The sequence below is a fragment of the Manacus candei genome, unplaced genomic scaffold (assembly GCF_025592945.1).
Source record: "Manacus candei isolate 608988 ecotype Guabito, Panama unplaced genomic scaffold, ASM2559294v1 h1tg000022l, whole genome shotgun sequence".
Taxonomy (NCBI): Eukaryota; Metazoa; Chordata; class Aves; order Passeriformes; family Pipridae; genus Manacus; species Manacus candei.
In genome coordinates, this window is record NW_026138070.1 from 6,047,863 (window position 1) to 6,069,184 (window position 21,322).

General features: G+C 47.3%; 3 protein-coding genes across 5 annotated transcripts; 1 reads left to right on the forward strand and 2 right to left on the reverse strand.

The window, feature by feature from the left end:
- Positions 1–612: 612 nt before the first annotated feature.
- CCNL2 (cyclin L2) lies at positions 613–9,931 on the reverse strand. 3 transcript variants are annotated; one of them, XM_051786106.1, is made up of 11 exons: positions 9,593–9,931; positions 8,727–8,801; positions 8,298–8,407; positions 7,928–8,048; positions 6,729–6,793; positions 3,785–3,884; positions 3,589–3,693; positions 3,255–3,396; positions 2,406–2,523; positions 2,232–2,324; positions 613–1,824 (listed from the first exon to the last, which is right to left on the reverse strand). In XM_051786106.1, exons 1-11 carry the CDS (start codon positions 9,890–9,892, stop codon positions 1,470–1,472), a joined length of 1,584 nt encoding a protein of 527 aa, XP_051642066.1. In that variant the 5' UTR covers positions 9,893–9,931; the 3' UTR covers positions 613–1,469. The 3 variants fall into 3 exon arrangements, with proteins under 3 accessions (XP_051642066.1, XP_051642067.1, XP_051642068.1); XM_051786107.1 differs by lacking the exons at positions 7,928–8,048; positions 8,298–8,407; positions 8,727–8,801; positions 9,593–9,931 and adding an exon at positions 5,883–5,996 and having other exon boundaries at positions 6,729–7,921; XM_051786108.1 differs by lacking the exons at positions 6,729–6,793; positions 7,928–8,048; positions 8,298–8,407; positions 8,727–8,801; positions 9,593–9,931 and adding an exon at positions 4,264–4,402.
- A 957-nt stretch (positions 9,932–10,888) lies between these two features.
- On the reverse strand, positions 10,889–14,029 carry MRPL20 (mitochondrial ribosomal protein L20). The gene is made up of 4 exons (XM_051786279.1): positions 13,880–14,029; positions 12,907–13,017; positions 12,257–12,334; positions 10,889–11,351 (listed from the first exon to the last, which is right to left on the reverse strand). The coding sequence occupies exons 1-4, from the start codon at positions 13,964–13,966 to the stop codon at positions 11,175–11,177; spliced, it is 453 nt and encodes a 150-aa protein (XP_051642239.1). The 5' UTR covers positions 13,967–14,029; the 3' UTR covers positions 10,889–11,174.
- Positions 14,030–16,147: 2,118 nt separating this feature from the next.
- Positions 16,148–20,066, forward strand: TMEM88B (transmembrane protein 88B). Its single transcript, XM_051786123.1, has 2 exons — positions 16,148–17,347; positions 19,414–20,066. Exons 1-2 carry the CDS (start codon positions 17,078–17,080, stop codon positions 19,681–19,683), a joined length of 540 nt encoding a protein of 179 aa, XP_051642083.1. The 5' UTR covers positions 16,148–17,077; the 3' UTR covers positions 19,684–20,066.
- Positions 20,067–21,322: the final 1,256 nt, after the last annotated feature.

Here is a 21,322-nt window from a genome sequence, read left to right on the forward strand (position 1 = left end):
AAGCATTCTGGTGGGTTTGCAGTGTCTTTCAAAAAATCCCAATTGGGCATAAAACTGCTTAGTGACCTCTTTGTGTCTGGGATCTGAACACCAGGAATGGGGATCACTGAATAAGCTGAGATGTTCTGATGAGCAAGAACCCTGGAAGAGTCATCAGATACTGAGACAACAAAGCCATAACTCACCTCGAGAGCTGAGACCTGTATGTGCAGGCTCATAAAAACGTGGGGCTTTTTAATTTCAGGTTTATTTTTGATTTCAGCTCCTCCTCTTCTGCCAGCTCCAGCCACGGGATCTCCGCTGTGCTCAGCAGCAGCACCGACTTCCCAAAATGTCCCAGCCCTGCTCAGGAACCTCAGCTGGAACCTGCCAGCTACACCTGGAGGCAGGGAAAGGCACTTCCCAGCTCAGATCTTTGTGGATTGGGGGATGTTACATTTGGGATTGACTGGAGAGGTGCCTAAATTAATAGAATGCCCCAAAATTCCTAACTTCGAGGGAACAGGGATTTAATCCGATGTTTTAAGCCCACTACAATTTGACAATCATCAAATTTCTTTCCTTATGAGTAGGCACAGGGGTGTAGCTCATAAGAAACTACTATCAAGTAAATTTAATAGAAAATCAAATACTTTAATGAAATCAGGGAGCATGAGAGAGTAACAGCTCAGATATACCACTAGAACTGATACTACTGGGCTGCGGGGGTCTGCTAATTGGCTTTAAAACGCTCTGTTCTCCAACAAGCATGCAGATTGACAAACTACTAATTCTTCAGAGTGTCAAAGATCCTGAGTAAAGAATTTTAAACCACTCAAAATGTATATATAGGAAATGTCTTATGAGCTGGTGGCCTGCACACAGCATTGCACAGATAAAAATATACTACTCTCAATGCACAGAGCTAAATACTTTCACATTTATCAGAATTTTCTACACAAGGGTTTGTTTTTCATAGAATTCAAGTTTTGAATTTTCTGTATATATCTTCACCTGTATTAAACAAATGCTTATTTACAATTGTGGATAAAGTGTAAAGGCTAGTAAGGCCATATTTCCATATTGTACTGTAACACTGCAAAATATATATACACATAGAACCTAATATAGGCAACAGGGCTAGAAAAGTCACCCCCCATCTGTACAACACCAGAGTCAGTATGAAAAGACAGCTTTTGTTAGCACCAGAGCCACTCCCAGGGGTTAGGAACTGCCTGGGGGCCTTCCAGTTCCACAGGGCACAGCATTCCAAGGGCTGAGCCACAGGGAAGTGGAAGCCCCAGACGGGACGCTACAGGATGGGAACCACTAAAGAGCAGGACGGGGGACGCTCCAGCACAACAGTCACCAGGACATCTCTCCCGTGGAGCCCCTCACCCCTTGGGTTCAGGAAGGAGCAGGGAGCTCCAGCAGGATGGACCTCAGGGAGCGAGGCGGTTCGAACCCCGGGCTCGGGAGCAGGGGTGCCCTCAGCGGCGGTGCCGGCTGTGCCCGGGGTGCTCGCGCTCGTAGCGGTGCCCGGCGCGCTCGTAGGAGCGGGAGCGCTCGTGCCGGTGGTTGCGGTAGTAGTGGCTCTTCTTCTTGTACTTGCCCGAGTGGTCGGAGCGCTCCCGGGAGCGGCTGCGGGAGCGGGACGAGCTCCGGCTGCGGGATTTGCGGGGTTTGTGGGTGGAGTATTTGTAGTCTTTGGATTTCTTGTAGCTCCTCACCTTGGAGCCTTTGTAGCCCGAGCTGTGGTTGAACTGGCGCGGGGGGGAGTCGCTGCGGCTCCGGGAGCGGCTGTGGGATTTGGAGCCGCTGGAGGTGGAGTAACTCTCGCTTTTCCTAGGAAAAAAGAGGAGAGAAAACACGATTGTCTTAAATTGTGACATCTTCATTCTGCACTCTGTTGTTCTGCACAGCTGTAATTTCCACACACACAACCGCCCACAAAGAGATCTGAACAAGTTCACAGAAAGCAGAAGTTAATCCGAAACTTTATGCCAAAAACTGTGTCCTAAAACATCTGCTTACTGGAGAAATTTTTAGGAACTTGTATCCCTTTCTCCAGCTTCAGTTATAGTGACACTGCCACCAAAACGCCCCAGCTTGGAGTTCAGTCTGGAGTTTAGTCTGGAGTTTAACTGGCAGTACACACTGCTGTGTCACTTCACAGCCTCTTGGGGACAAACCACTGAAATCCCAGCCTGGGAGGGTGTCCCAGCACAGCCCCCCCGTGCAGCAGCACATACCTGTGCTTAGGGGATGCAGATCTCGAGGCTGATCTGGAGTAACTCTGATCTCTGCTCCCACTCCGACTTCTGCTCTCCCTCCCTTTCTGGACGCTGCAAGAGACAATAAACACTCAGTTATTTTGCTTAAAGTACTCGTGGGAAGAAAGAAGCTGCTTCCTTATGAGGCCTTACCCATTTACTGGGCTATTGGAGCTCATTCTTTTGGCTCCCTCTGTTTTCCTTTTAGCATTCTTCATTGCCTGGACAGGTAGTGGGGAAGGTTTATTTCCTTTAACCTCCTTTGGAGACTCTGGAAAAACAAGCCTTTGTTACCTATTTTGCAAGTATGGGAAGTACCTGAAAGGACTGAAGGCTCCCCTCGCCCCATCTCACCACCTCTGCAAGGATCAGAACTGCACAGCTGCATTTTCCACACACACAACCACCCACAAACAGATCTGAACAAGTTCACAGAAAGCAGAAGTTAATCCGAAACTTTTTGCCAAATGTTTCACTCAAGGAGTGAACTGGAGGCAGAACAGCAACTTCCTTTTCTTGCCAGTTATTCAGTATCACTTTAAAGGTAAACTGAGGGGAGATGATGGTAAATGTTACCTTCTAGGCAAGACTGGCACCAGACTGGAAACTTTCAACCAAGAAGTGCAGCAAAATATTCCCCACCAGTCACCCCAAAATGTTACTCCTGCCAGAGCTCCTAACACACCTCTGCTTTAATATTGCTTCAGCATAACATGCCAGTTGCTAGTATTTATTGCCAAAACCACATAAAAACAAGCCCCTGCACTATATGAGTTTAAACTAGTCTTAATTTTAGACTAATTTGATTTTAGCTTTTATCTGATTCAAGAAATCACAAAGTTGCAATGCTATTCAAACTCTGCCAGTTGAACAGTAGCTAGAAGCCAGCCTGAAAAAAAAAATCCCCAACCAACCCCAAACCACACTTGTAAATGCACCCCGAAGGGGTAAATATACATGAAAGATGAGAAAGTTATTAAAACTGAGTTATCCACTATTTACCATTTTTCGGGGCAGGGGAAAATCCTGATGTGTTATCCAAACTCGGGACTCCCTCAGGTACCAGACCTTTAGCTTGTGCTTTTGCCTCTTCAATAGCTAATTTCTTCTTTTCTATTTTACTTTCCAGATCAGACAAATCCACCTGTGGACACAGGAGCACTGCTGGTGACAACACTCAGTGAACTGAACTTCCTGCTTGCTCGCTCACAGGGACAGCGACTATTCCTTGCTCCCTTCATGTTCCCTTCCCAAAACCAGCCTTGGTTCCAAACAGGACAAGGGTTTGGTTTTTTTTTTTTTAAGTGAGGGCTCCCAACATGCAAAAGAAACAAACCTTTTTCCTTGTGTAGAGCTGCAAAATTTTTAAGCAGATTTCTTGGATTTCTTCCTCCGTCGCTCCGAACAGTAAAAACCAGTGCGGGCGATTGGGAAGGGGGATCTGAAAGGCAGAGACGGAGACACCCTCAGCTTTCTGCTCCTGTGAGGAGGCTTAAAACCCCCTCCCAAATCCATGGAAAACCCTGGCTCACCTCCAGAGTCCTGGCTGCCAGGTAAATGCATGCACAGGCAATGCTTTCTGGTTGGAACCTCACAAAGACATCTGTTCTCAGGCTGTCGTTCATGTAGTTCCTGCAAGACAGGAGAGCAGAACGTTGCAAGGCACTGCAAAGCTCTTTGGGGGTTTTTGTTTTGTTTTGTTGTTTTATTTCTTTTGGTTTTACTTCTACGAGGGCTATTTCTTTCTGCATTCAGTTACTAGACTTCAACATTAGAGTTCTGTAACTCTATAAAGAGAAGCTGAATGATTTATTTTTTTTTTAACTTGGAAAAAAAGAAAAACTAAAGTAAATCCCTCAAGGGTAGGGATGTGTGACAGGAATTAAGCCTGACTGACTGCTGAAAATTCAGCTGTGAGAAGAGAACCAATTTGAACTTCACTTTTCCTGCTGGATCTCTACTGGCCTGCTCTCATGCAATAGACAAAGTTATTTTCATCAGGACAACATACAATATGGTCTGGAGTACTCAGTTATAGAATTTTAGGTTCACATGTTTCCCTGCAATAGGGCAGAACCAGATGTCTGGCAAAAGCTGCAGCTCCTTCAGTAGCTGTCCCAGGAAAGTGCAGTCCTCTTCAGCACATGACAACTCCCACTGGGATTTAAGGGGTCCATTTCCTTCAGAAGCAGGATTTTTCCATCCAGAACAGAATTCTTTTTGATGCAAAAATCAGCCATAGAAGAAATCAGGTTGTTTGGGAACGTCAGTTCAGGATAACAGTCAGTATTCGGGCAGATCTCCTCTTTGGCACATGAAATAAGGTTTCCAAATTGTCCCATTTCAGTAAGGTTGCTTAAAATGAATATTCACAGAATGAGAAAACTGTAAAATATTGCACATATTCCAGTCAGTACACTTAAGAATTATCCTGTTAAATCTTAAATACACAAAGTAACTTCCTCTGAATCTCTCAGCTGATGTGCTTTAAGAGATCTAGTTTTTGAGCACTTATATCAAGCAAAATATCAGATGGAGAAAAACTAAAACCAGACACAATAGAAGTCCTCAAAATATTATGTTTTAAAGTAGTAATTAACCGTGTGGGTACCCAGTATACAAGGATTCACTGATCCCCAAGACATCCAAAGCAGAGACCACAGGCCAGACATCTGCAAGCAGTTTACAAGGGCAGACAAAGGAACTTGAATCCCAAGAGTATCCAACTCCCACTTGTCCTACATTCCTGTTTACACAAAGAACAACTGCTACCCCAGAGAAGCAACACTACCCATTCAGCTCATCTTTCTGGGAAAAAAAGAACTTCAAAACCTACTTTTCTTGTCCCACTACAAAGAGAGCACAAACCTTTTGGTCAAAAAAAAAAAAAAAAAAAAAAAAAAAAGAGATAAAGTGGAACTTCAGCTGGAAGTCACACAGCCTTTTTTTTTTTAATGTGCCAAATTGAAAGACATGCCTGCTCCAGGTTTGGCCTCTGCACATCTTCCCTGTGGGCTCAGAATCAGACACGTGGGGAAATGAATCCTTGTCACAATATTTTAAGAAAAAGGGAAAGCTGTGAAAAATGCACATTTCAAAAACCAACTATACTGGATACCCACCAGTTTGCAGGTACTGGAAGCAACCAACATGAGCACAAGAGATGTGTTATTGTAACATCTGACCCATTTCTCTAGCAGGGTAACTCCCTCCCTCCCTCCTCCCCTCCTCCTCCTCCTCCCATTACAAGCAGATAACTGGCAGTGATCAGTCCATACCTCACATTCCAGTACTCCATGCAATGGTACTGGGAAGTCAGGAAGTGTCTCTAAGTGTTACATTTGTCTCCAGGCTTCAAACATGTACTCAAATGTTTTCTGACTAATTTACAAATGCAAACTACTCGTATTTTTTTGTGTTAATCCATCCCTTTAAGACTTAAACCCCACCTTAAATTTGCTTTATCACTTAAAGAACACATCACATTACGAGATAGAACATTAAAACCCTTTCGTAACTTCAACAGTCAGGTTATAAAATATACAAACAGTCAAAAATGCACAATAAAAAAATAAAAGTATAAGCACAAGAAGCAGTTGGCCAGTTACTCTACTATCATGTATATACCACCTGTCTAGAGCCAGCCTTCTCTTTGGAGAGCTTTGGGTTGACTGAAGACGGCAGCTATCCCTGCACCATGGGCAGCAGAGGAGAAGTCTTAGTCACTTACCCTCAGAGGCTACCCTTTGATTAAAAGAGTACAGAAAAGAAAAGTCAAAACTGGTTCTCTACACACAGGTCACAGTACCAGACAGTTCAGTCAGCAGAAATATGGTCTTTGGACTCACTAAAAGGGTTTTTACACCACGCTATTGTTAAAAAGCATTATGGTTTCGAAGCGTTTATTTATTTGTTAAAAGTTTTCAGACCTGTAATTTTACAGAAGCTTCCCACCCCCAAGCAAATATTTATTGTAATGAAAGCAATAAGGCAGAGGACATTTCTTGGCAAACAAGAATCCAGTCTATCCATCTATCCAGTCTTAGAAGCTGACAACTTGCATTATCCACATAGATAATAGAAATGTGTCTGTGCTGAGGTTTTGATACACCTGTAATCGAGCTCAAGGCCTGGGAAAAGCCATTTCCCAGCACTGGAAACAGACTTGAACTACACATGAACAACAAAAACCCAAGGAAACACTAAAACCCACCCCAACATTTTCCCTTCAGCTGAAAAGTGGAAGTAGAGAGGAGGGAAGTGAGAAGTCAGGGTGGAAAGCTACCTTACCATTAAAACAGTGCCTCTGACTTAAGAGGCCGATCAACATTTGGGAAGTAGTTTGGGGTACGCCAAGGACAGTGGATCTGTCTGGTGTGGCCCCAAGCACTCCTGAGCAATGCTGCCCAGTGCCTCAAGTGACATATTTCTGCTACTGCCCCTTCTGGTCTCTTAGAACAAGGAAAATCAACTTACCATGAGGTCTGGACCAGGTGTTGGTTACGTTCACATTCTAATACCTGAAGGTACATAACGATTATCTGGAAGATATGGGTTACTGAGTTATTAACGAGCATCTGGAGAGCCACCAACTCATTTCAGAGGGACATCCAGGAGGCATCTGTCAGCCTCTTTCAAGTCCTACAACACTCCACATGAAGTGTTTGCACCATCCCCAGTGTTTATCCACACAGCTCTGGCCTTCCTAGCTCTCCACGTTCAGAGCCCATCCATCCTCCTCCTCAGCCAGGTGTCTTGTCTTCACCTGGATGCCACCTAAGGATGTTCTCCTACAAACCTCAGGGTTCCTTTTAGCTGCAACTAGGGAGAAAATACTGCTGCCTGCACTGGGCAGTGAGGGAAGTGTGTGCAGAGAACAGATCTAACACACTGGGTGTCACTGGGCTGCTCAGCTCGAAGGGCTTTTCCTTTGAAAGGAAAACGAGGCCAGAGAGAAAAGGACTAAAGGCAAAGTTCACACCAATGAACAAACAAGTGCAGCTGCCCTCCAGGGTGGGTGACTAGAGGGAATTCTGGATGCCAAGCAGGCTCAAAAAGAAGACTTTCAACAGCAGTTTTTGGAGGAAAGAGGAAGATCCCAAGTTCTGCTGGCACAGAAGTTGGAAGTTCTTTTACCATAGTTATAATATTAATGGTAATAAAGCACCATCCTAATACCTGCAGGAGTTGTACCTGTCTAGTATCACCCTAGTCTGATACTTGACACTTCAATACTGAGAACAGTCTCATTTCTAGCCAAGCTCTTCACACCTGAGTGTAACTTTTAGAACACAAAACCCACTAACTAGCTCAGATGGCTTTAATACCTCAGCATGTTTCCACAAGGAGAGATCGTGACAACTCCAGGTCCCCAATTCCTTTTCTGCTCAAGGATCTATGTTACAGTGACATTTTCTAACACCAAAGCTACCTACTCATCCAATTTGACTTCAAGGGATACTGAGCACCTGCATCCACCTCGTCGTCATTCAGCAGTGATACAAGACCAATTAGTAAGAGTCTCTTAAATGAGAAAGAAAACATCAGGATGGTAAGAAACTAATCCTTCTGAATTAACTGAAGTTATCATGTACAATCCACGCAGTCAGGCAGCCTCCTCAAAGCATTACAGCACATGAAACACTGGTTATGAAGTGAACTTAGGCAGAACAAACCTTATGAGGGTGCTTCACATGAACACAAAATCCCAACTCCTTCAACACTCTTCTTTCTGCCTTAATTATTTGATTCTTCAAGTTCACATATTCTTGATCCAGTATTAGAGGCACAGGTTTTCTGCAAGACAAGGTCACATTCTGGAGATCATCTTAACCTCAGAGAGGGCTCATAGGCAGGCTGTGTTCATGTAAAAATAAGAGGTATCAGTATTTATAACACTAAAAAAAAATTACTTAATAAAATGTGTCAACTCCCCTTCACGAGATCTCTTCAAGATGCTCCCTGATTTGTAAATCAGCGAATTATGAAGTTTAATTATTAAAATACAACACAAATACTGAATATTATTGCAGAGTCTCAGCTTACTTTTTCTCCCTCAGGTGTCTGAGGCGATGGAACACATTTATCACATCCCGTATCCGTCTCGGGGCTTCCTCAATTTTGGATGCCAGATGAACACAGGCCATGGACACATGCTGAAATACAAATATGTAATGTATTTTATATAACGTATTGTATCATATAACAACAGTTTCAGCTCAGGAACTGATCTCTTCCAACAGCTGAAGGAGGGACAACAAGAGAAAACTGTGCTAAAACAAGGAAATACTAAACATTTGAAAAAAATCATTATTATGTAGCTTCGTAAAATTATGTTGTTCTCTAAGTATAACCTCCAGGCCAGCCACTAACACTGGCCACATCTCAGATGACAACTTGCCAAAAGAGATCAAAGATTAAAAGGTGTATATGGTTCTATGTATATAAATAACACGTTATTTAATGTTCCCTTACCTCCATGGAATGCTTCACAAAAGACTTGGTATAAAAAAAACGCTGGAATAGCACCTGTCCAGTAGCCATAGCCACCTAAAAAAAAAAAACCAAACAAACAGATAACCACAACAGGCATGAACAAAACCAGCAGTTCCAATGAGAAATTTCTACAGATTTGGGACCCAGAAGTCTGGGAGTAAATTCAGTGGTATCTAAGGAAAACTAGAACTGCTACTAAAGTACTTGAGTTATCAAGACCATAAATACTCTAAGCCAAATTCATACATTAAATTGCAAATTTTAGAAAGTATGAAAATATGCTCCAAGTTAATTGAATAAATAGTGATTTAAAGGGGGGAAAAAAGCCCCAAAACTCAATAAAACTGAAAGTTATGAGGATATACCGGAAAAACTTTGATTTTGGGGCGTGGAAAGAGAAATGGAAACTAATAACATTATGATTTGCATATATTTGAGTAGCTGAGGCCTGGCAGCTGGGAAACGCCTGGAAAGTTTTAACGCTCAGAGAGCAACGAGGCCGTTTGGGCCCGAAGTTCTCCAGGGGAACAAAAGCCTCTCGAGGTCACGACTCAAATCCGTCTTTGCACAATCCCCGATCACAGCAGAGGCGGCGGGGGCGGCGCAGGAAAGGCGCTGACATCACCCGCTTCCTGCGCTCCGCGGCCGGGCCAGGCCGGGCAAGGCCCCTAGCGACCCCCGAGCGGTCCCTGAGCGACCCCCGAGCGGTCCCCGCCACCCCGGCCTGGAACCGGGTCCCCGCGGCCTCCCCGGCCTGGAACCGGGACAGCGGGCCCAGGGACAAAGGAAAGCCCAAGAGGGCCAGGCCCGCTCCCAGAGCCTCCCCACCCGCGGCCCAGCCCCACCTGCGGCAGCCGCAGCAGAATCCCGGCCGCCTGGATGAGCTCGCAGCCGGTGACGCGCAGCTCGGTCTCGGTGTCCGGGTCCAGGCCGCTGCTCATGGACGGCGTGAAGCGCAGCGTGTGCTCGGGCAGGAGGCAGTTCTCCAGCGTGATCAGCACGCCCGAGTACAGCCGGTCGCCGATCAGCACCGCGCCGGAACCCGGCGCCGGGGTGGGAACCGCACCGGCGGCCTGAGGACCCGCGGGGCCGCCGCTGCCGCCGCTGCCGCCGCCTCCCGCACCGCCCGCCGTCGCCGCCGCCATTTTGTGCCGCCGCCTCGCTGGCTCCGCGCTCCTTCTCCTTCTGCTTCCACCCGCGTCCGCCCCCCGCTGATTGGCGAAGAGCGGCGCGGTGCCGCCCGCTGATTGGCGGAGAGGTCGTGACGTCAGACGCCGCCCGGGGCCGCGCGCAGCGCGGTGACGCAGCTCTCGGGAATCCGAGCAGGGCGGGGGCAGGGGGGGCGGCGCCCTCAGAGCCGGGGCGGGCCCCGTCGCTGTCTGCGCACAGCGGTTACCGGAAAGATGTGTTTATTCAGTCAAAATGTTAAGTCAATTAAGTTAAATGTTAGAACAGACTGTATGTGCCCGTGTGTCCTTAGCGTGGCGGCTGCCGCGGTTCGTGTGCACGAGAGTCGATGTCCCGCCCCCGCCCTTTCGCCCCCCTTCCCAGGCTGGGTTTTCCCCGTGCAGCGCCAGAACTCACCACGCACACAAAAAACCCCAAAACATACTAATTTTCCCAGCAATAGTTGCCACAACCCCCCTCTTTTATTAAGTTCTTCTGTGACCTTGTGTCCTTAACACAGCAGCTGCTGGGTTCCATGTGCGAGGGTCGCCAGGGCTGGATTTTCCACATGGAGAGCCAGAACTCACCAAATTATTTCCCCATGTTATTTCCCCACAGCAGTTACCAAACAAAAAGGCCTCGATTAAGTCCTTAAAAGAACAGACTATGTGTGTCCTTGTGTCCTCAACACACAGGGTCCACGTGCGAGGGTCGATGTCCTCTGTGCCTCCGGGCTGGGTTTTCCCCTGTGCAGCGCCAGAATTCAACACACATATTGTTTTTTCCATTAGCCAGTTACCAAAAAAAAACACCCCTATATTAAGTCCTTAAAAGAGCAGACTGTATGTGTCCTTGTGTCCTTAACACACTGGCTACTGAGGTCCACATGTTGGGGTCAACACACTCCCCCACCCCAGCTGGGTTTTCACTGTGCAGCGCCAGAATTCACCACATAAATGAGTTTTTTTCCAAAGTTACCGAAAAAATATCTTTATTAAGTTATTAAGAGAACAGGCTATGTGTGTTCTTGCATGGCCTGACTGCTAACATTGAACTGTACTTTTAATTTAACAGGTTTCAGTGACAACAACACAGGAAAATGCCACCAAGGTGAAGCTTCACACCCAGACCCACCTCATCCTGCTGGAACCATCCTTAGAGGATATTGTCCCATATTTTCCATCTTAGCAGCAGTCACAGAGCAGGTTTACTTTGCAATTCAATCCCTGTTTATAACACATATATACAGACTCTTTGATATCAGTAGTGGTGACGCACAATCCGTGAAAATATCCCTTCTGGTTCTTTTCCATCTCCCAGGGCAGCCAGGAATCCTTCTTGTCTCCTCCTCTGGGCTAAAGCAGCCAAGGACTTGAAGGTCTTTGGCTCATAAATAGCCAGATCAGCGAGCACTTTCCTATTCAGCTCCACCTGGGACTAAATGCAAGAAAATTTGCTGGTTAAGTCCTGTAATTTTTAGGATCAACAGTGCAATGCTTAATCACACTTTATTAAATATAATAAACACTTTATTGTTTATATAAACACTCTTCATTAAATTTCATTAAACATTCTTAGTGCTTAATACCTGAGGTCTTAAGGCAAATTACCTTTTTTCTACCCTGTATAATTTTGGAATTGTTAAAGACCGTCACACATGACTACTTGGCCATGGATATCTCATTAAGCCACTGTGTAAAACCTGTTTCCTAAGTTTTTCTGGTAGAAATCAAGAGCTGAAGAAGAATCTCTTATTTTGCTCCAGGCCATGTGTTCCAGGTTAACCCATGGCATTTGTTTCAGCTCAAACAAATTAAAAACAGTATCAACAAATGAAAACCGATTAAAACTAAAATTAAAACCAACAGTCTCAACACATTAAAAGCTGTATCGACAAATTAAAACCAATTCCCAGAATGTTTAAAAACATGGACAATGGCACCAGCTCTCTGCACTGCCCATGCTCAGCAAAGCACAAAGTCAGTGAAGAGAATACAGATTTCTTAGGGTGTTTTTTTTTCCAATCGAAGCTTTGTATTTTTAAACTTCTTCTAAATTTCTTCAAGTAAAAGGAAAGCAAGTTGTCACTTAATGCCCACAAGAGCAACAGTGTAAGAGCATTTTACAAGTCTCATTCTTAAGGTGCTCAGTAACAGTTTTGGGGACAGAACAAGGTGTAGAGCCACAATGTTCACCAGGATAAAAGGGGATGATGCATGTAAGGAAGAGAAACAGGTTTAGGGCAGAACTTAATTCCTGAAGTGAATGAAACTGCTTTCACAAACAGAAGGCCTTTCATCACTAGAATTAGTAAGTAATTATTCTCCAAGCCCCATCCCTACCTTAACCAGGTTGCTTATGAAGACTGGGTACTTCAGACCATGTTCAAGGGAAGCTGCTCCAATCCTTGTGATCCAGAGCTGAAAGGGTAAAAATGAACATCTTGAGTGATAAAATACTTTAAAAGTAATCCTTTTGCCACACTGGTCTGCTCACACTAAATACAACATTTTCATAGCATCACAGAATATCCTGAGCTGGAAGGGACACACAAAGATCATCCAGTCCAACTCCTGGCCCTGCACAGACACCCCAGCAATCCCACCCTGTCACTCAGTGTTGTCACACTCCTGGAGCTCTGGCAGCTTTGGTGCTGTGCCCACTGCCCTGGGGAGCCTGGTCAGTGCCCAACCACCCTCTGGGGGAAGAACCTTTTCCTGATACCCAATCTAACCCTCCCCTGACACAGCTCCAGCCGTTTCCTTAGGTCCTGCCACCGGTCACCAGAGACCCACAGCCTCCTCAGTGCATCACACACCCATATGAACTTCTGAACGAGCCATTCCAGCCCACACAGGGACTGAGAATCCTTACTTTGAACACATATATTTCACTGCCTGGTTTTGGGGGAACCCCCCCAGTAAGGAAGACGGCAGTTTTACTTCTGCCTTTCTCCCCTTTTCATGTTTACACCCAACGTGCTGCTCTTTACCGCTCTCAGGACTCTCTTCTTCTCTGCCCTGGCCTTGGTGGACTTCACGAACGCCCTGCGAACGCTCCTCACTGCCAGCTTGTAGCAGCGGTTCTTCCTCCCACGAAAATGCTGGAACAAAAGCAGGATGTTCCCGTTATGTTTAAGGCTGTCAAACCCTCCAGTAACACCAATATAAGCTCACTGGCATTTCACAGCTCTCCACAGCAAGGATCGCTGAACACTTCACTTCAGCTGGCGTGTAAGGAAAGTATTCTTTCCTTGGTTTATAGCATGGGAAATGTAAGGTTGAAAAGTTGGAGCGGGCTAGAAAATGTTGGTCCAGCATGGAGCCAAAACCAGACCTTACTTTGGGCTGTGGTTCCAGGAAGCAATCACAAAATCATTGCCAGTGCTTTCACCCAACCCTAAACTCACACATTCATTCTCCTTCCTGAGCTGCCCCTTTGTTGTGTTCGTGCGACGAGGAGCCTCAGATATATACAGAAAGTATAACAAAAGGAGTTTACTGGAGGTACCACTGACACCCACCTAAAGTGATGCAAGAGGAAGCAGGCAGAAATAACTACCACTGGTAAGGGGGGCAGCTTAGGTGCTACAAAACCAAGACACTCCCACTTCCTTCAACATTTTCTACCTCAATATTACAGCAAGATGTACTACACCTCCCAGGATGCCCTTGAGAAAGGTTCAGTAGCCTGAACTTTAGCTGAAGTCACATTGTGCAGCAGCCTCTTTCCCCTTTCAAAAAGCAGCTCCTTTGCCCAGTTAAAAAAAAAAAAAATCGACAAAAAAAGCCACAATCAACACCGGCCTGCAGCACGATGGATTTGCAGACTGATCTTGTCACAGTGCTTTTATTTCTTCCTCCTTCTCAGGATTCTTGCTGGGCAGGGACCCCCGGGGGGCTCGGGGAGGGGGAGCACAGGGCGGCGTGGCCGGGCTGGGAGGGCGGCTCAGGGCCCGCACTCACCCGCGCGTACTTGAGCACCTCCTGCTTCCTCCAGAAGCGGTCGGTGAGGCGGCTGCGGATCCACCGCGCCGCGCTCAGCACCACCATGGCTGCGACGGAGCCTTCCGGGGCGGGCTCGGTGCCGGCCCTGCCCCTCAGCCGGCCCTGCCCCTCAGCCGGCCCCGAGCCTTCCCCGGCCCTGCCCTCGGTCCCTCTGCCGATCGCTCCCTGCTCCTTCCGCCGCTGCTCCCCGCTGCCCTTTCCCGGTCCTTCTTCCGGCCCTTTCTCCGGTCCTTCCCGGCCTTTCCCCGATCCTTCTCCAATGCTTATCCCAGTCCTTTCTCGGGTCCATCCCGGCTCTTCCCCCGGACCTTCTCTCGGTCCTTTCCCTGACCCTTCCCCGGTCCTTCCCCCGGCTTTTCCCCCTGCCCTTCCTCTGATCCTTGTCCCGATCCTTTCCTCTGTCTTTCTCCCGGTCCTTCCCCCGATCCTTTTCCCGGTCCTTCTCCTGGCCCTTCCTCCGATCCTTGCCCCGGTCCTTTCCTCCGTGTTTCTCCCGGTCCTTCTCCCGATCCTTTTCCCAGCCCTTTTCCCGGTCCTTCCCCGGCCTTTCCGCCCCCCCGGCTCCCGGCCCCGCTCCCCGCGCCTTGCCTTGTCCGCTCTCACAGAATCCCAGGATCACTGAGGCTGGAAAAGCCCTCCCAGCCCTGGATCCCCCTGTGCCCGATGCCCACCTTGTCCCCCAGCCCAGAGCTCTGAGTGCCATGTCCAGTCCTTCCTTGGACACCTCCAGGAGTGGGGACTCCAAACCTCCCTGGGCAGCCCCTTCCAAGGCCTGACCACCCTTTCCATGATGAAATTCTCCCTGTTGTCCAATTTAAACCTCCCCTGGCGCAGTTTAAGACTCTGTCCTCTCATCTCTGTGCTTCTGGGCTTTGTAACTCCAACAAGTGCCCAAACCAGCAACGCTAAAGCACCGTGCAAGGATTTGGTGTTCTTTGCAGGGACTGGGACGATTCCAACCTGGGTAGAACCGTCCCGTGTGTAAGAGATTGCGAGACATAAAATAAAAATTTATGAGCTGTAGCAAACCACAAGATGGTGCTGCCAGAAAATTATTCCTTTGGAGCAGCAGTCCTTGGCGTCGGAGAACTAATGAATTTGTCTGATCCTCTTCAATCAGTTCCAGCATTTCGAAGCAATGATGCTCCTGGTAGGAATTGCTCCATCATCCAGATATCTTTCCCATTTCTGGGCAGGTGCTTATTAAGGAAGTGGAAATTTCACAGAATTAGAGGCTTGGGCAATCTCTCTTACTATCACTGGGATTTGTTTAACACTATCAGAAGAATCTTCAGAATCTGCATGTGTTGAATTTTTTTTCTCCAAAGGAAAATAAATTTACAGACCTCCCACAGGTTAAAATGTGTTTTCATTACAGCAAAAGAACTTTGGAAAGTTTCACTGGATTTAGCAGAGCTTTTTAGAATTTATGGCATTTTTATGACTAGTTAAGGAGCTTTGTGCTGTACTACCCCACTGTGCCCTCACCAGATGGTAAAACCAGCTGTAGGATTTTGAGTTGCCCAGCACCAAGCTCATCTTTCCATGGTTTAAGCCTAACCTCAATTGTTCTTCCTATAGTTTTGTGTTGGGTTCTTTGTGTGACTTGTCCTTTTTCCTCTTAGAAGGCATAAATCAAGCTTGAAAAAAATATTACATCTTTAAATCAGCAGCTTTTAGATGGCAGAGTAAATACTGGGACTCTTTCACTGCCTCCGTGCCACTAGTCACATTTATTACACCCAACACCATCTGGTTTCCTGCACAGATTCAGGCTTTATTAACACTGTCTCTCAGCACTGAAGGCAGGCTGGATTCAGCAGTTATTTCCCTCTGGATGTCTGGACAGACCTGTGAAGAAATTTCACATTTTGCAGCTTGAGTGGCCTGCAACCTCCCCTGGGAGCCATGTGAAGGAACATGATGAAAATGGACTTTTCGTGCTCTGATGTCTGTTTTAAAGGTTGTTTTTCTCTGTGTTTTTCAATCTCTCTCTCTTATTACCATGGCTGTATCTAAAAGGCTACATAAACATGCAGATGCCACTGTAATTCTTAAATAAAAGTGATCATATGAGGCAGATTAAATAATTGATAATTGCTGTGCCTTCACTACGAGAATATCAATATGTTCTGCAATCAGTAACAGTGATGACTGCAGGGGACAGATGATTTCTGAGGTATACAGTGATTGTTATCAATTTCTCTGAGATTTTTTTAATCTGGAGAGGAATTTTAGAAAATGAATCAGAGGCAGAACAATTGAGGTTGGAGAGGGACCATCTTTCCCTGGGGATGGATGGTTCGAGTGTGGCTCTTGGGTGCTGAGTGCTCAATCACATCCCTGGTGAGACAGATGTGAAGGATTGGCCAGCACAGAGAGCAGCTTCTGAGCCTGTTCTGTAAACAAAGCAGTGTTGCAAAGCTGAGAGCTGGCTCAGAAGGGACGACACTGCCTGGGTTTGAGTGTCTGTGAGCACAGACAGCTGAGAGCAGTGACACCACACACCGCTCCCATCCCCGCTTCCAGGTCTGCACCCCGTGGGCAAGGACTCCAGAGAGGGGAGAAACAGCTCCTGCTCTTTATCTTCACTGGTCACCTCGTTTGGGTGAGGCTTGAGCAGGAATATTTACATGGTTACAGGGTGAAGAGCATGGAAAGATGGTTTGAAGACTAGGAAGGGTCTGTCGGTGCCTAAGCCTGATATTCCTAAGAACCAGCAGTGCTCAAAGGTGGAGGAGGAGGACACTAAAGCCAGTCACCTTCTGGAACTGAGCAGCTGAGACAGCAACTGTTTGGGACCTCTTGGGATCATAACCCTGGGAAGAACAACAGCAAATTCAGTAGAACTCTGGATTCTAAACCAAGGTAATAACTACTGCCAAACTTCCAGCAGCCAGATTTACTTGGATCTGAGGTTGGGACACTGCTGGGAAACCACCTCAAGAAAACAACCTGTACTGGCGAGGTCCTGAGGAAGCAGGGGGCAAAGAAAAGAAGGAAGGAAAGACACCTTTCCTTCCTTGCTTCATAATGATCTCTGATTAAGGGTCCTTGTCCACGTGTGGAAGAGGCAGAAAAAGCCTTTGCAAATTGCTTCCGAAAGCAAAGAAACCATTTTGGATAAGAGCGTGGGCTGACTGATCTCCTTGAAGAATGTCTGCCCAGGACACCGAGGACTTTGGAGCAGAAAACCTCTCAGAAAAGTCTCAGATGATCCCTGGCCTCCCACCCTATGACATGGATGACCAGCTCCTGCCCAGGGAGCAACGCAATCCCTGGTGCTGCCTGGCGTGGACCCTGGCCATAGGCACCATGAACTCCTTGGTCTTTCTCATTAATTTGCTCCTGATGTTCGTTATTTTCACCGTTGTGCTGCTCCCCACCATCGTGGTGGTTTATTTTGGCTTCCAGTGCCACTCCCAGGTAAGAAAGCCTCGCTCCCTCTGGCTGCTCCCAGCCACTTTAGGGCCACCCCTGAGGGTTTATTTGAGCAGTGGCTGTAAAGGTAAGGTGAGACACCCCAAGCTTTGGCTTTGTTTTCATAAGGGGTGTGTGCCTGGACAGATTTTTTTCCTAAGGGGGGTATGTGTAGAATCTGGGCTGACAAGAACAGGTACTGTGGGAAATGGCAGCTTGATTGGGCAATAAAGTTGTGTCCCCATGGAAACACCAAGCAGCAGTGCCAGGTGAGGTGAACACACTCCCCAGCTTGATTTTGATTAAAATGCTGTTTGCATTTTAATGTCACAACATTTCTCTCGTCTGTGACTGAGAGCTGCCAACCTGAACTCCTCTGCAACTCACAGTCCTGCCTGGGCTCTGGAAGGCTTTGCTGCTTTCTGTTTAAGTAAGATAGAATTAATAAAGTCTGGCAGAATATTTAATCCCCTTCTTATGCCAGTCTAACATTCAGATGTGTTCCTAAATATGCTGTGCACCCAAAATGAGCCCCCTCTGCTCATAAAGGCTCTGACTGCATGTGTGATTCTTCCAGTTGTTTGCTGTGCTCTGGATTGCATTATTTCCTTACAAATTTCTTCTTGGTATATTCCTATAAATATTTTTAGGATCACTTGATGAAACATGGAGGTGAAAAAGCAGTTCTCCTGCTTCCCTTGCAGGCATTAACTGTTAGACCAGCTCAATATGACTGTTTTATAAGTCAGAATTTATTGGCTTCAAATTGGACTGAAAATGGGAAAAAAAGGAAAAAGATGAGAACTGGCTCCCAGAACTGCCCCTTCCAGCTTCCCTCACCTTGGAAAACCTCAAGTTCTCCTTTGCAGGCACAGCCAAAGGCTTTCAGGAGATGCAAAAGGTTTTTGAGTGCAGCCAAACAGACAGAAGTGAAAGCCCCTGTGTTGCTGGAAGCCACAAGGAGTCTTTTAACACAGACTTTTCTTTAATACAATCGTAGCAAGGGATTGTGGCAATTGGCTTCACAAGAGCAGTCCTTTTGTCTTTGGGCCTTTCAATGCCTTCCTGGTAGCCAGAGGCTGATTTCTGCACTGCAGGTCCATTAGATGGATTTATTGTTGGTTTTTTGCAGTATGATGGGTTGTGTTTCTTTTACTGCTGAAAGGACAGGGAAAAAGGAAAGAAGTCTGGGGATGTGGGGGCTGCCTGCAGCCTTTGTTAATGCACAACAACTGAGTGCTCAGCTCAGCTCTGCTGCTGCCAGCACGAAAGGAGGGCTTTAAATACCACTCAGTGAGGCCCAGTTGGTCTTTGCTTTGAAGCAAATGGAGTGAATGGTCTTTCCTGGCAGGTTTTTCAGTGCCAAGAGATGCTCAGAGGCAGAAATGAGTCCAGTGTGTACAGAGGACAAGGGTCTGCTCCAGGGCAGGGGTCTGGAGGGTCTCCAGCCAGCAAGCAGCTATGGAATGACCAAGCTCTGTCTGCAGGATCTCACATCTTGCTGTGTTTTTATTTACTCTGTTGTAATTTCCACACACATGGATGTAGCACCAGGAGGCCTTTTGCTGCCCATCAAATGCTATTTGATGATTTAATAAAGATTAGTGTTTCCTGCTTCAGGATCAGTGTGCAGTGTCCTTGTCCCACAGCGATGCTGGAATAATTACAATCTTGATTAAGATGTGATGTCATCACCTAGTGCAGCCTGAAGTGTGCTGAGCTCAGCTCAGAGGGAGGGAAGAGGTATTTTTTGTGTGAAAGCACCAGGAATTCAAGGGTTCCCACCCACCACCAGACCTGTGAGAAGCTGCAGATGTGGTGCTTAGGGGTGGATCTGGCAGTGAGTTAATGGTTGGACTGGATGATCTTGGAGGTGTTTTCCACTCTCAGTGGCTCTGTGGCTCTGGCAGTGTGGATTACTGGTTGGACTGGATGATCTTGGAGGTGTTTTCCCCTCTCAGTGGCTCTGTGGCTCTGGCAGTGTGCATTACTGGTTGGACTGGATGATCTTGGAGGTGTTTTCCCCTCTCAGTGGCTCTGTGTTTCTAAGCTCTGTCTCACTCTCCCCCCAGGTCCTGCACTCATCTGCCCGCTACTGCAAGAGCATCCTGGATGACAACAGCTCTTCTGCCCTCATCATCCTGGGCTTTGTCATCATGTCCCCTCTCATCGTGGTGGCCATGGCCATCTACTGCAGCCTGGCCCGGCGCCTGCGGCTCTTCATGTGCTTCCAGCCCTACAGCCTGGCCGTGTACAAGGGGGGCAGGTGGTGCCGCTACGAGGGGGGAGGTCCCTGTGGCTGTGCCAGGGGCTGGAACACTCAGGTCAAGGCCTGGGTGTGAGCTGGCAGCGCCAGCACCGTCCTCTCCCCGCCCCGTCCCTCCTCGTCCCCTCGCGGTCCCTCCCCGGGATTCTGCGGAGCTCCCGCGGACCATGAGCTGATGCTCAGCCGGGTCAGCCGGGGCTCCCTCGGGATTCCAGCGGTGTCTGAAGTGGTAGCACAGATCCCCTGTCACACGGCATTGCCAAAAACTGCACGGTGCGGGCGAGAGGCAGGGGAGGGCAGGGCAGCTCCGTCCCGTCGCATCCCCGCGGTCTCTGTAGCGGTGTTAGTGGGGTCTGTGTGCTGCTCGTCACTGCAGGCTGTGTGTTCCCGCTGGATGCTGTTCCCCTGCCTCCCCAGTATAACCATTTTCAGTGTTCTGTAGAAATAAAGGAGATTCCAAATGCCCCGAGGGAGTTTCTCTCTGTTCTGTCTCAAGCCACGCTGTACCTGTTGTTCCACACCACAAGCACTGTAAGGCAAAAGGTAATTTTTCTTTTCCTTCTGAGGATTGGTTTTTCCAGTCTCCTTGCCCTGCATGGCCCTGGTACCACGCTGAGAAACAACCAGGGGTGGCTACAGGTGCAAGTGAATTGGAGAGGGAAAAAAAAAGGAGAAAAATACCTGTCAGCTTCTGGCAGGGCTGAGCTAAAACAAGGAAGTTCTGTTCCATGGAAAGGGGATATCATGCTACAGGATAACAAGGTTTTGCCTGAGGGCAATGTCTGCTCACTGGGTACAGATATTTGATATGAGCTGCTGTTCCTTTTGCTCACCTGTTCAATCCAACTGCTTTTACCAGGAAAGGATTCTTCAGCCTGGCCGTGCTGCAAGCATTGCAGTGAACCATCCCCACTGCTGTCCCTGCAAAGAAGCTCAGAGTTATTTGCTACAGCCTTCCCAATAAAGCAAAAATCGATTTAATTTGGTATTTTATTTTACAGAAAAATTTAATAACAAAGGGGAAATGAATCTACCTGAAATCTCAGTAGCAGAACACACGGCTCAGGCTGTACCTCAGGGTGTCCTGGCACGGGCAGAGCCCACAACAAAGCATTCCCAGCAGTGCTGTAGCTCTGAGCTGAAATTTAGGTTTGATCCTAAATTTCCTGTAGAGAGCACAGAGCCACCCTCAATATCCTCAGCCTTGGATCAAGTGCTGAGGGCAGCTGTGTCAGCCTGCTGTGTGCAGGGCTGATGTGCCAGGCAGGGACTGTGCCCACAGATGTGGTGATGCCTCCTCTGCACTCCCACAGGCAGGGCTTTGTCCTGAGAGCTCCCAAACCAGCCCAGAGCACAGCTCTGCTCAGCAAAGTGCTGCAGGAGGACAGAAATGTGTTTTAACAGTTTTTTTTTTAAAGTCCAAACTGTGTATGGATTTAGTTTCCCTGTGACATCTCCACACTCAAAGCCATGGCACTAACCTGGTACTGATGGACCTCAGAAGACAGTAAAATGCATTTCCATCCAGCCTTTGGTCAGGTCCATGTTTATTTGTACTTTCCTGCTCCTCCCTCATGAGTGAACAGTGAGGTGAAGGCATTAGGAAGACACCATTCTCAGTGGTTATCAGCCCTCTGGTGCCTCCAGTCGTTGGAGTTCTCAGCTGGGGGCAGTGCAAATACAAACCATCTGTCAAGCTGAACTGAAATCAGGAA